Here is a 13481-nt window from a genome sequence, read left to right as displayed (position 1 = left end):
CACACCTCTTTCTAGTCTTTTGTCCCTACTGGCAACTGTAGTTTCCACAATAGCTTAGAACTCCCAGAACATTATATAATGGCACTACACTATTCTGTACTGTACAGTTGCACGTCACTGTATCTAGTCACATTTTCTTTTCTTTTTTCTTTCTTCTTTTCCGAGACAGAGTTACTCTGTGTAAAAGACCTGGCTGTCCTGGAACTAGCTCTTGTAGACCATGCTGGTCTCAAACTCAGAGATCTGCCTGTCTTGGCCTCCCAAGTACTGAGATTAAAGGTGGGCGCCACCACCACATTTTATTTCTAACATTTGTGTGAGTGTAGTGTATGTTATGGGCAGGAGCCGGAAAATCTCAAAAGAGGGATTGGGTCCCCTGGATCTAGCGTTACAGATGTACCATTATGTGGGTGCGGGCTAGGAACCAAATTTAGGCCCTTGACAAGAACAGCAGTTAAGTTCTGAGGTATCTCTCTAGCCCAGAAAATCCCATTGTATTATTCTGCCAGATTTAATGCTCTCAGGGGTTTGGGGGTGTTGTGAGACCCAGTTAGTAAATAAGAAAAGCTCTAGGCTTAGCAACACCTTCCTCTTAGATCTGAACCCTATAAGGGGAAGTGGTGGTATTTTAACAGTACCTAAACCCCGGAGGGCTTTCTCAATTCATACATAAGTGCTGGGAGGAGAACACAGGGTAGAAGCCACTGCCACTAACTCTCTACTCCCAGCCCTAAAAACTGAACCCTTTGAATAATAACTGCGAAATCCCAGGGAAGGCTGGGGTGTGTAACACGTGCCTGCTAGGCAAGGCCTGTATCACTAAGTTCCATCTGCTGGCACCTGGTAATGATGCAGAAGCGGCAGCTCTCTCAGGGCTAGCGGGCTTTGGTTAAGTGGGTCGAAGTTCTGGAAATGGGTCGGTTTTCTTGGGAAACTGCACAGGTCGCAGAAGCTCTGAAACGACATAGGTAGGGGTGTCCACATTTCTCTTCTTTGGTGGCTTCTGTGGCCTGCGACTTGGGCGGATTCGATTTCAACGCATCTTAGGCACCTTTGGGGCGGGGGCTGCCCCCAACTTGCGCTTGGGGGTCCCGGGGTGTCTCTTTGGAGGCGACCTGGGCAGTGTAAGCAGAGGCGGTGCTGGGGTAGCGGAGGGTCTGCGGCCCACAGGGTCCCCGGGTTCCGGGTCGGCTATCGGCGCCAATGCCTGCCTGCCCAGGAGGCCTAGGCCGGGCGCCCGGGTCGGCGCGCGGCTCGCGGGCACCGTTCCCGTCCGGGTCGGGCCTCCCCACGGTGACCTCATCGGGTGGCCGTCCCGGCTGGGCAGCGAATCGCCGCGCGGGCGCCCAGGAACGCCCCGTAGACGCTCGGCGGAGGGGGACTCTCGGCTCCTCGGCCTCCGGACTGCGTGGTGCCGGCCGCTTGCCTGCTCCGCGCTGGCGCGTGGAGTACGCGCGCGCACGCGCGCCCTCGTTCGCGGGCGTCCGTCCGCGCTCGCGCCACCCAACGGCCACCGAACCTTCTGGAAGTGGAGTCCCACGACCGCCCCCGCGCCCGACCGAGCTCGCCGCCCCCGCCGGCGCCGACGGCCGTGGAGGCCTCTGGGCAGGGGAGAGGGGAGGGGCCTGATCGTGGGCGGGGCCTCCGGGGGGCGTCCGCTTGTGATTCGCCGCCTCCGCGAAGGCCCCGCCTCTCCTGCGCCATGGCCCCGCCTCCTTCCTCCCCCTCCATGGCGCCTCCCAGGCTCATTCATTCGGCGCCGGGCCTGCCAGACACCTGTTCTCAGCTCCTGCCGTCCTCCGCCGTAGCAGAGAAGATGTCAGACCCCGGCACCGACACCCCGTCCGCCATCCAGATCTGCCGGTAAGACGGAGGCCTCCCGAGTCGACCCTTCCCCGCTCGCTCGCTCGCTCGGGCCGGGGCCGGCTGAGGCAATGCTCGCTCTTAGGCTCGCTAGGATGCCGCCCTCATCCTGGGCCGCCCTGCCCGGCTCCACGCTCCCGGGACTCCGACCCTGGAGCCCGTCCTGGACCCTGTCTTTGGACCCAGGTCCAGGACCCTCTCCCGGAACCCCGCCCTGAATCCGTTTCCCGGTCCCCACCCTGGACCTCCGCGTACCCTCCTCAGGGATGCTCCCCGCCATGCTGCAGAACCCGGCCGGCTCGCCGGCTCCTCCCACCGGCCTCTGGCTGCATCCCAAGGGCGGCGGCCGCAATCCTGAGGAGCCTCCGGCTTCGTAGACAGGGCAGTGCAGGGACACTGGGACAGGGAGACTGGCAAAGGGTCTATCCTCCGTCTTCTTGTTCGTCCTACAGGGCTTGCCCCACCCCGGGCTCGGCTCGGCGCCTTACAGTCTGAGCTCAGCCTTCTACGGGGTTGGGAAAGGATAACTCAGGCTCCAGAGGGTGGTGAGGAGGATGCCCAGGGCAGGGGAGCACATAAGAATGGGTGCCTCCGGGAGAGCAGGCCCGGACCCGCTGTTCCTTCAGAACCCCGCCTCAGCTGAGAGGAGCGCAGGTGTGAGGAGGGAGAACTCAACCCTTCAAAGGCTTTATTGCCCAGGAAAAGGGAGTGGGTCATCTCACACAATAGGGGTAAAGGGTTGTTCTAACCTACGAATCCTCCCAGTCTTGCTCCATTGGGCGTGCTGCTTAGATGTGGGTCCCCAGAGGAAGCTGGCGCTGATGAGCAAGCTCACCCCCCACCCCACCCCCACCCCCACCCCCCTCCGCGGCTGAGAGGGCAGCCTCAAGGTTACCCTGCGGTTTCGGTTCACTAAAGTGGAAGCCTAGCTCGTGTGTGTACAGCATCTCAGTAAGGGGCGGGGGTGGGGGGGGTGGCGGCAGTGTGTGCTGCCCGCAGGGCATCTGCGCTGTCTGACAGACTGCCTGCCGAGAGCGAGAGTTTTGGAGTGGGCTCTTCAGTTTGGACGCTGGGCATCACACTAACCTTGTGTCCAAGCCATACCCAGCAGAGGCAGGCTCCTTTTTTTGTGGCTGCCCCTGCTAGATAGCTGGAGCTCTTTGCTCTCAACCTCACGTTCTAGCCTGGAAGAGGCCATTTCCTGTCTTCAAGGACAGTTGTGACCTCCTAGAGAGCATTTGTTTAGGTCTCTTGCTTCCGTATTGGCTATGCGGCTGCACTGTCCCTTGTACTTGAACTCTCTGGGGTCCGAGAGTGCTTGTCACTGGCATTTGGAGATAACAAGGAGTCTTGGGCCACAGTGTTTGGGAAGAACCTGTTCCTGTCCCATCATACCTTTCCTGGGGAGGCCGGGTGGCAGTGTCCTTCCTCCTGCTGTATGGAGGAGGGAGTTGAGGAACTCAATAAAAGCCATCCAGCTCCAGGAGCTTCAGGGTCAGCTCCTACTTGGGTCTGCTTCACTCAGCGAGGCTTAGTTCACATCACCAGGATGACTGGTGACTAGACTGTCTTTTCCCTACCATCTAACAGTCGATGGATCTTTATGTAGCTTGGATACTTTGATATGTTCACAAATGTCTTGTGTATGACTTTTCTCATTGTACCCCACAGGGCCATCTCTCTGGCTGTCAGAGTTAGAATTGCATAATTTTTCCTAAGTGACAGAAGGGGTTTGTGGCCAGGAGGCCTGGCTGAGACCCTTCGGGTGGAAAACACGGTTGTCAAGGGAGGTGGGGCTGTGAAGTGCATTGTGGTCTTTTGGGTTTGACCCAGAGAAACCCTAGGATACTGGAGTGTGGACCTAATAGAATAGAGAGCCCTTTAAAGACATGTGAGCCAACCCATTGAAAGAGGAAACTTCTGGTCTGGCACATCCAAGTCATGAATTAACAAGACTTTACCAGACACCTCCAAGGAGTATGTACTGGGAAGGAACCAAGCAGTGGAAAGTTTAGTCCTTATCTTAGGAAAGGCACAGTGTCATATAGGTGGGTTCCCATCATCCTCTGCTTTCAGTTCCCAAGCTGTTGAAGGGAGAAAGCTTTAAAGACAGGGGCCAGGGAGATGAGACCTGAGTGCAGAACTCACATAAAGCCAGACAAGGTAGCGTGTGCCTGAACTCCAGTGCTGCTACAGCAAGATTGGAAGTGGAGACTGAGAACCTTCCTGGATGCTCGGGTCAGCTAGCCCTGTAGCTGTTGCAGTGAGACCCTGTCTTCCCTGACCTCCACCCTCATGCCGTGGCATGAGTGCACGCGCACACACACCTGCACACACAAAACTCCTGCAAAGGTAAAAATAAGTGTGGGATGTGGCCTCTGCCCTTGGTGACTGAGTGACCTGGAAGCCCACTGCTTAACTCTCCTGTGTCCCTGTTCTCTTGTGGGTCTGAGTATTGAATAGGCATCAAGATAGTCTCAATTTCAGGTAGATCTCTGAGTTCAAGGCCAGCCTGGTGTACAGAGTGAGTCCAGTACAGCCAGGGCTATGTGGAGAAACCTTGTCTTAAAAAACCAAATTAATAAATAAAGAAAAGAAAGAAAGTGTGGCCAGACCTGGTAGGAAGACTAGCACATAAGTCAGTGGGCGCTCTTTATATGGAAAGTGGGCCGCCGCGGCCTGACTCCACTCCTGCGTCTGACCCTTGCAGGTGGCTTGAGTGGCTTACCTCACTTCCTTAATCTCACAGCAGAATCTCACTTGACCTTGATTTTCTTATCAAGAAAATCTGTGAATTGGAGCTCCTACAGGGCCTTTCTTCAGCTCGCTGCAAGGACTGATACCTTTGTCCCACTTCCTGCCGGTAGAAATGTTACAAAGGGAGCCATTTGAGAACCAGGTACTCAGCTCAGGCCATAGCAGGTCATTGTCCCCTGTTGCTGGGTCTGCTGCAAATAGATTGTCAACTTTCAAGCGATGTGCTGGTGGATGGGGCCTTGGTGCAAGATGGCCTAGCAGGGCCTTAAGCACATGTTCATGTGTGCACGTATGTGCACATGCATGTGGAAACAAGTTATCCATATTGGGTATCTTTCTGAATTACTCTCCATTCTATATATTTCTTACATCTATTTGTTTATGACATCTATCTTTTACTGGTCTTTTTGGTTTTGTTTTTGTTTAAGACAGGGTTTCTCTGTGTAGCCCTACCTGTCTTGGAACTAACGCTGTAGACCAGTCTGACCTCAAACTCCAAAATCTACCTGCCTCTGCCTTCCGAATGCTGGACTTAAAGGCGTGCACCATCGCTGCCAGTTCCTCTGTTTTACTTATTTATTGCCTTTCTTGCGTCCAAGTTTCACTTTATACCCTGTGCTAGTCTTGTCCTTGGCTTTCTGCCTCAGCCTTGTGAGACTGGGATTTCATGCCTTTGGAATTGGTTTGGGGTTAAGGATGTGATGTCTGCATGGTCTGTGTCACGTTGCTTGTCCTGTTCTTGTTTTCCTGGGAGCTGGGATGCTTTGTAGTATGAGGATTCCTGCAGTGCTGCCTGGAGTCGGGCTTGAAGGTGGAACTAATGAAAACATAGAATCCGTTGTGGCACCTTCCATAAAACAGAGTCCCTGGGAGGATGTATGGACCCTGATGAGGTGACACTCTGTAGCTCAGTAAGCCTGTGGTGGAGGGCACCTTAGTCTGCCATTGTCCTCTTAAATGTTCAAGGCAGCCCAGTGTCACTCTGGACTTCGCCCCTGCAACTAGCCAGCTCCCTGGTATCATTCAGGCCAGAAGGCGTCTTTCTCTTATTTACTTAAATCTGATTTGCTTATTATGAGTATGGATGTTTTGCCTGCATGTATGTCTATATACTGTGTGTGCCTGGTGCCAGAAGTAGGCATCGGATCTCCTGGGACTGGAGTTGTGTATTGCCATGTCGGTGCTGGGAACCAAACTCTTCTGGAAGAGCAGCCAGTGTTCTTAACCAATGAGTCATTTCTCCAGCCGAGGTGCCTTCTCCTGAAGAGGACCCATGTGCCCATGTGAAGGGTTGACCCTGTTCAAGTGTGTTCTTGTCAGGGCTGACCCCACAGGTGTTTTGATCTCCCATATGGGTGCTGGTTTTCACTCTTGGAGACTTCCTGGGAAGGGAGTTATTATGTCCTCCCCTCCAGCTACCTACCTGTCCCCAAATAGCTGGGGAGGTTCTTCACCATTGTGGATGTCAATGCCCAAAAATAACATTTTAGTAGAGAATCAACAGAATACAGATTTTAAGTATTTATGGGTGATAGTTCCTTGAGATCTGGGCAGCGTAGCCTTTATTCCCATAGAAATAGTCATTTTCTCAATTGAGGATGAGGCAGGAAGATTGAGTTTAAGGACAGGCTGGAATACATAGTAAGTTCCAGGCTTATCTAGGCAACAGGGAGACTGTCTCAAAAACAAATAAACAAACACCCTCTTAGCTCAGAGAGAAAAGAAAGAAAGAAAAATCTCTTGGGGCTGGAGAGATATCTCAGTGGTTAAGAATGTTTGCTGCTCTTCTGCAGGACTCTGGTTCAGTTCCCAGCATCCGTGTGGTCAGCTCACAACCATCTCTAGCTCTCCCTTGAGAAAAACCAACTCACTACCTCACGTATACACATAATAAAAAATATTAAAATGAGTTAGAAAAAAGTCCTAGTGTGAGCTGAATGACATTTGTCATTCCAGTATGTGGCAGGCAGAGAGAGGCAGAAGCCACCTGGACTGTGTGACGAGACGTTCTCCCCTTTTCCTTTTTTTTCAATTGTTTTTTAATTTTTTATAAATATTTATTTATTTATTATGTATACAATATTCTGTCTGCTTATATGCCTACATGCCAGAAGAGGGCACCAGATCTCATCACAGATGGTTGTGAGCCACCATGTGGTTGCTGGGAATTGAACTCAGGACCTTTGGAAGAGCAGGCAATGCTCTTAACCTCTGAGCCATCTCTCCAGCCCCCCCTTCTTAATTGATTTTAATTGAACTCTACATTTTCTCTGCTCCCCTCCCTGCCTCTCCCCCCTTCAACCCTTCCCCAAGGTTCCCATGCTCCCGAGAAAAGGAGATCTTGTCTTTTTCTACTTCCCATGTAGATTAGATCCATGTATGCCTCTCTTAGGGTCCTCATTGTTGTCTAAGTTCTCTGGGATTGTGATTTGTGGGCTGGTTTTCTTTGCTTTATGCTTAAAAACCACTTATGAGTGAGTACATGTGATAATTGTCTTTCTGTGTCTGGGTTACCTCACTCAAAATGATGTTTTCCAGCTCCATCCATTTTCCTGCAAAATTCAAGATGTTGTTATTTTTTTCTGCTGTGTAGTACTCCATTGCGTAAATGTACCACATTTTCCTTATCCATTCTTCAGTCCAGGGGCATTTAGGTTGTTTTCAGGTTCTGGCTATGACAAACAATGCTACTATGAACATAGTCGAGCACATGTCCTTGTGGCACGATTGAGCATCCTTTGGATATATACCCAAAAGTGGTATTACTGGGTCTTGAGGAAGGTTGTTTCTTAATTTTCTGAGGAATCGCCACACTGACATCCAAAGGGGCTGTACCAGCTTGCATTCCCACCAGCAATGCAGAAGTGTTCCCTTTTCCCCACAACCTCTCCAGCGTAAGTTGTCAGTGTTTTTGATCTTGGCCATTCTTACAGGTGTAAGATGGAATCTCAGAGTTGTTTTGATTTGCATTTCTCTGATGACTCAGGATGTTGAACATTTCCTTAAGTGTCTTCCAGTCATTTTAGATTCCTCTGTTGAGAGTTCTCTGTTTAGGTCTGTACTCCATTTTTTTTTATTGGATTATTTGTTCTTCTGATGACCAATTTCTTTTTCTTTTTTTTAAAAATTTTTTATTTTTTAAACTTTATGTGAATTGGTGTGAAGGTATCAGATCCCCTGGAACTGGGGTTACAGACAGTTGTAAACTGCCATGTGGGTGCTGGGAATTGAACCCGGGTCCTCTGGAGGAACAGGCAGTGTCCTTAACCTCTAAGCCATCTCCCCAGCCCCTGATGACCAATTTCTTCAGTTTTTTGTATATTTTGGAGATCAGACCTCTGTCTGATGTGGGGTTAGTGAAGATCTTTTCCCATTCTGTAGGCTGTCATTTTGTTTTGTTGACAGAAGCTTTTCAGTTTCAGGAGGTCCCATTTATTAATTGTTTCTCTCAGTGTCTGTGCTGCTGGGGTTATATTTAGGAAGTGCTCTCCTGTGTCAATGCGTTCAAGTATACTTCCCACTTTCTCTTCTATGAGGTTCAATGTGGCTGGCTTTATGTTGAGGTCTTTGATCCATTTGGACTTGAGTTTTGTGCATGGTGATAGATATGGGTTATTTTCATTCTTCTATATGTTGATATCCAGTTATGCCAGCACCACTTGTTAAATATGCTTTCTTTTTTCCATTTGATATTTTTTTTTGCTTCTTTGTCAAAAATCAGGTGTTCGAAGGTGTGTGGATTGATATCTGGGACTTCGATTCGGTTCCATTGGTCCTCCTGTCTTCTTATGCCAATACCAGGCTGTTTTCAGTTCTGTAGCTCTGTAGTAGAGTTTGAAGTCAGGGATGGTGATGCCTCCAGGGATTCTTTTATTGTACAGGATTGTTTTGGCTATCCTGGGTTTTTTGCTTTTCCATGTGAAGTTGAGTACCATTCTTTCAAGGTCTGTGAAGACCCTTTTTCATTTTAAAGGATAATTAATGTTATTAATGCCAGGTAGACACCCGTGAGATGACTCAGATCTCGAAGGTGCCTGCCTGCTAAACTTGATGAGCGATTGGAGTTTGGTCCTTGGAACAAGGCAAGAACCAACTCTTGTAAATTGTCACCTTCCACTCACCTGTGATATACAGGCAGTGGTAAACCCACCTCTTCTCTATAAATAAATACGTGGAAAAAAATTGCTCCCCTACCCTATGTTCGACCCAGGGGTTAAGCCCAGGACCTCATGTATGCAGGCAGCTGGTTGTCATTTATTTACATATTTCACACACAAAAGAGGCATTTATTTATTTATTTATTGGTTTCTCTGTGTAGCTTTGCAGCCTGTCCTAGAACTATCTCTGTAGACCAGGCTGGCCTCGAACTCACAGAGATTCATCTGCCTCTGCCTCCTAAGTGCTAGGATGAAAGGTGTGCACAACTACCGCCTGGCTTGAGATTTATTTTTTATTCTGTGTGTGTAGGTGTTTTGCCTGCACCATGTGAACACAGTGCCTGTGGAGGCCAGAAGAGCGCGGCAGACCCTCTGGGACAGGAGTTAGAGATGGTTGTAAGCTGCTGTGTGGGTTCTGGTGACTGAACCCATGTCCTCTGCAAGAGAAGTGCTCATAACCACTGAGCTATCTCTCCAGCCTTCTCAGTTGTCATATTGTCCTTTGCTGTTAAAAATATTTATTTTAAATATTTACAAAATGTTTTGTCTTTCTGCAGTGGAATGAAGCTTAGGGCCTTGTCCATGGCACCCGAGTGCTTTCTCACCAAGCTGTAGTTCTATATTGAGCTTGGCTTTGTGAAAGCCTTTTTAACATGTAGATGCAATTAAAATGGCACACGCTCCATAAACCATTCTGTCTAAAATTCAGCTGCGTTAAATGTACATTTCACTGAAGTTTGTTTTCTTTTAAAGAGGAGTCTCATATAGCCCAGGCTATTTTCAAATTTACCATGTGATGGAGGATGGCCTTGAACTCCTGATCCTCCTGCTTCCATCTCTTGAGTCTGAGATTACACACTCACCACATTGCAGGTGTGTGTGCCCGTGTGCGACCATCTGACTGTGAGCCAGGATATCTTCATCACATCTGATAGGAAGGGGCATTATTTCCTTCCTTAGCGACTGGCACCCAGCAAGCAGGTCAGGGGCTTGTTCTACGGTTGCCTGGGGAGGACATCATACTTAGCATAGTGCCTGTGAGCGTCACCTGGGTGGGTGCCAAACTAGCTTCTGTGAACATTTGGAATTTTAGCTGTTTGTGGATGTGGTTTACAAATGCCGGTTTCCTAATCACTGGGATGTAATCTAGGGTATGGAAACAGTCACTTGGCATTTGATGAGGCTGAGGGATTTTTATTATATGTTCTAGGTGTATTTATTTATTTATTCATGTGTTTACTTACTTTAAAATGGGAAGCCAGGCCTGGTAGTGCATGGCTCTAATCCCAGCACTTGGAGGCAGAGGAAGCCTTGGGCATCTTTATGGGTGTGAGGCCAACCTGGCTTACATAGGTGAGTTCTAGGTGAGCCAGGGAGACATAGTAAGACCCTGTCTTTAAAATCCATACTGCACCATGTGTGAGGCTTCACTGTGTTGCCCAGGTTACCCTGAAATTCTGGGTTCAAGTGAGCCTCTTCCTCTGCTTCCTAAGCTCCCAGCAAATGGAAGGACAAATGCCACCTTGCCTGTGGTAGGTTTGAGATGCCCCCTTGCCTGTGATGTTTTAGAGAGGATGCTGAAGTATCTGTGGATGCCAAGCCATGTCTGGGATTTGCTGTAAGATAACTTGGCATTGGAGCATGCTGGGAGGGAGAGAAAACCAGAGGTGGCCTGGAGGCGGCTGAATTGACTTTTTGTTTTGAAGCCACAGGGTGGGGGGGACAGGGGACTCTGAGCCTCTGATTCTTTCCAGGATAGAGAGTCAGCTCAGTCCTTGAAATGGGAGGGTGGGCGGAGTCCAGCCCTGTGTTTTCCTCTGTGGTCCCTCCCACTGCAGCCCTTTCTTGTCCTCCCAAACTTCCTCAGCCTTCATGCTGAGCCAGGACCTCTGCCGTACTTGGCAGCCCAGCCTTGCTGAGGATCTTTTGGCCCAGGTGGGACCTGTGCTTCAACTTGGCATAAGCCAAGCAGGGTGAAGCTTAGCTTCAAGTTCTTGGAGATAAGGGGTCCTAGAGGGAGCTCTGTCAATTCGCAGTAGGCGGTGCCTTTGTCTCTCCTCCCCATTTCCTCCCTCAGAGAGGTAAAGCAAGGCTGAGTGACTTCACACCTCCTCACCTCCTTGCATCACTGGGCCGCAGGAACAGGCCCACCAGCTTGCCTGCCTGCTCAGCAGTTATTTGCCTACTCACTAGTGGTGGAAAGAAGAGCCAGTCAGAGTCCCTTGAGGAGGCCCCTTCGCTAAGCTGGCTGGTGGCTAGTGGACACAGCAGCTAAACCTTTTGCCCAGAGGGAGGAGTTTGTTTGCCCCACTCCACAGGATGAAGCTGCTTTCCAGGACTCTGCGCCTCTGGGAGGTGGCGAGGCAGGTAGCCTCCTGGAGCCTGGTGACAGGCCAGGGGTGTTTGGGGCTCAGGGAAAGAAGCTGCTGGGCTTCCATGAGGGCTGTTGGAACCAGGGCATATCACCAAAAGTCTGATGATTGCATCATTGACACGAGAAGGTAGGCGAAATTCTGTTCCCTCCAGACTCTGCTCAGGGCTTCAGGCTGTAAAATGCCGAGGGTATGCTGTGACTCAGAATGAGGGTGGGGAAAGGCCTCTTGTCACTAGGTGGTCATCATTTGAGACCTGTAGTGCTGTTCTTCTGGGGACCAGTGGCTCCTGGACTCTAGGCTTTGCAGCTCCAGGCTGTAGGAAGCTGGGCCCTTCCTAGTCATGAATTCCTTTGGGTGTGGTTGGAAATCACCACATTTTATGAACCAGCAGCTGTGCCCGCCCAGGCCCTCTTCCAAGCTGCTGTTCCAGGTGGCCTAGAGACAAGGCAGCTTCCACACATGCCCTGTTTCCCAGATGAATGAATGGGCTTTTATTTCGCCTGAGTTTGCAGAAACTTTGTTGGGGTGTAATTCTCGTCTGTACATTTTACCCATTAAAGTTCACAGCCTGGGGGCTGGAGAGTTGGCTCAGTGGTTAAGAGCACTTGACTGCTCTTCCAGGTGGACCCAGGTTCAATTCCCCCACATGGCAGCTCACACCTGTCTGTAATTCCAGTTCTAGGGAATCTGACACCTTCACACCAATGCACATAAAATAAAGTTTTTTTTTTTAAAGAGGTATACTCTTAAAAAAGTTCACAACCTGTTGGCTTTAGCACCTTCTCTGAGCAATGTCACCGTCAGTTGCCTCCTTTGCTTTGTGAATATTGGGTGTAAAGGTTCTCCATGCCCAGCTTGCTTATTAATTTGTTTATTTGTTTTTATCTATTTTTTTTTAAATCTGTAAGACTTATCGCAGCTTTCCAGGAGGTAGAAAAGTTACCTGTAACTTCAATAGAAAAGTTTTGTCGCCGTGGTCATTCCAGGCGCTAACGGATGGCCTCAGGACAGGGCGTAGCCTTCTGCGGTGTTGGTGTCACAGAGTTTATGCTGGAGCCTCCACTCCTGAGCCAGTCACTGAGCGGAGTGAAAGAGCTGTGTGGTGACACCCGGGTGGGCTGTGTCTTCAGTGTCACTTGGCGGAGTGATCTTGCCCTTGACTCTCTGACCCTCTGGTGTCCACAAACACCTGGTAGGCAAGAAAAAGGGGTCGGGTAGCTGTCTACCACACAGGCTTTTGGGTTCTCCACAGGCCGCCTCTCCGTGTGTCCCTTGACACTCAGAGTGAGACAGGGGTGACCTCATATTTGACACTCAAAGTGAGATGGGGGTGACTTGATATTTGGGATTGTTCGGGGCACTCTAGCCTGCTGCCTTGCCCATGGTGCATCCCTGTAGATATATAAATATCCTCATAATTGTAGCTAGGTCCCACTTGGGACCGCTCTCCCTAAGTAGCCCTCACTTACCTGGAATTTGCTCTGTAGACCAGTCTGGCTTTGATCGTCCTGCCTGTGCTTCCCAGTTGCTAGGATTGCAGGTGTGGGTACTATGTCCAACATGGTGTCTTGTTAGTGCAAGGCTGCAGTGTTCTCAGTGATGTCCTTCCTGGGGGTCACGAGGCACAGAGAGCTTGGGATGAGACCAAGTCTCAGTCTCCATCCCATAATTGCACTTACTGAAATGGACTGAGCTCTGAGAGTGCACCCAGGGTCAGCGTGTCAATCCGAAACCATAGGCAGCTGCCAAGAGCATAGGCTCCTGTGAAGGGACCTATGGGGTGGAGTTGGCACTTGTTCAAACTACTTTATGGAGATATAATTTGTGTAGTTCAACCCACTTAATGTATTTGCTCAACTTTGACCTATATGCATACATGCCTGCAAGGCCAGGCCATGGTCAAGATAAGGGACAGGCCATCGCCCTTGGGAGTTTCCTCTTGTTAAGTTTTATTTCTCCCTGCCTGTGGTGGTTTGAGTAGGCATAATCCCCATGGGCTCATATATTTGAAAGCATGGTCATTGGGAGTGGCATACTTGAGAGGGATTAGAAGGTGTGGCCTTGTTGGAGGAAGTGTGTCACTGTGGGGAGGGGGGCTTTGGGGTTTCAGAAGCCCAAGCCAGGTCCAGTGGGTCACCTCTCTCTTCCTGCTGCCCTTGGATGCAGATGTAGAACTGTCATGGTCGTGCTTCTTAGCACCATGGCTGCCTGTGTGCTGCCATACTTCCTGCCAGGGCAGTGGTAATCTAAGCTTCTGAAACTGTTAAGCAAGCTCCAGTTAAATGCTTTCTTTTCTAAGAGTCGCTGTGGTCATGGCGTCTCTTCACAG

General features: G+C 50.0%; 1 protein-coding gene and 1 long non-coding RNA gene across 4 annotated transcripts in view; one reads left to right on the top strand and one right to left on the bottom strand.

Annotated features, from left to right (window-relative positions):
* Window positions 1-1656: 1656 nt before the first annotated feature.
* The window catches only part of Acot7 (acyl-CoA thioesterase 7), an 88037-nt gene continuing 76212 nt past the window's right edge, over window positions 1657-13481 (top strand). Inside the window, exon 1 of one of the 3 annotated variants that reach the window (XM_085690160.2) lies at window positions 1657-1863. In XM_085690160.2, coding sequence (XP_085546286.1) covers window positions 1703-1863 — 161 coding nt within the window. In that variant the 5' untranslated portion in view covers window positions 1657-1702. Of the gene's footprint in view, window positions 1864-11065; window positions 11279-13481 lie in introns of those variants that run through there. The other 2 variants (XM_048416072.3, XM_048416066.3) reach the window with 2 other exon arrangements.
* Window positions 12008-12875, bottom strand: LOC146894050 (uncharacterized). The gene is made up of 2 exons (XR_015002107.2): window positions 12622-12875; window positions 12008-12341 (listed from the first exon to the last, which is right to left on the bottom strand). It is a non-coding gene; the product is annotated as an uncharacterized LOC146894050 (long non-coding RNA).

The sequence above is a fragment of the Myodes glareolus genome, chromosome 6, assembly GCF_982192425.1.
Source record: "Myodes glareolus chromosome 6, mMyoGla1.1, whole genome shotgun sequence".
NCBI lineage: Eukaryota > Metazoa > Chordata > Mammalia > Rodentia > Cricetidae > Myodes > Myodes glareolus.
This window is presented reverse-complemented; position numbering and strand designations above follow the sequence as displayed.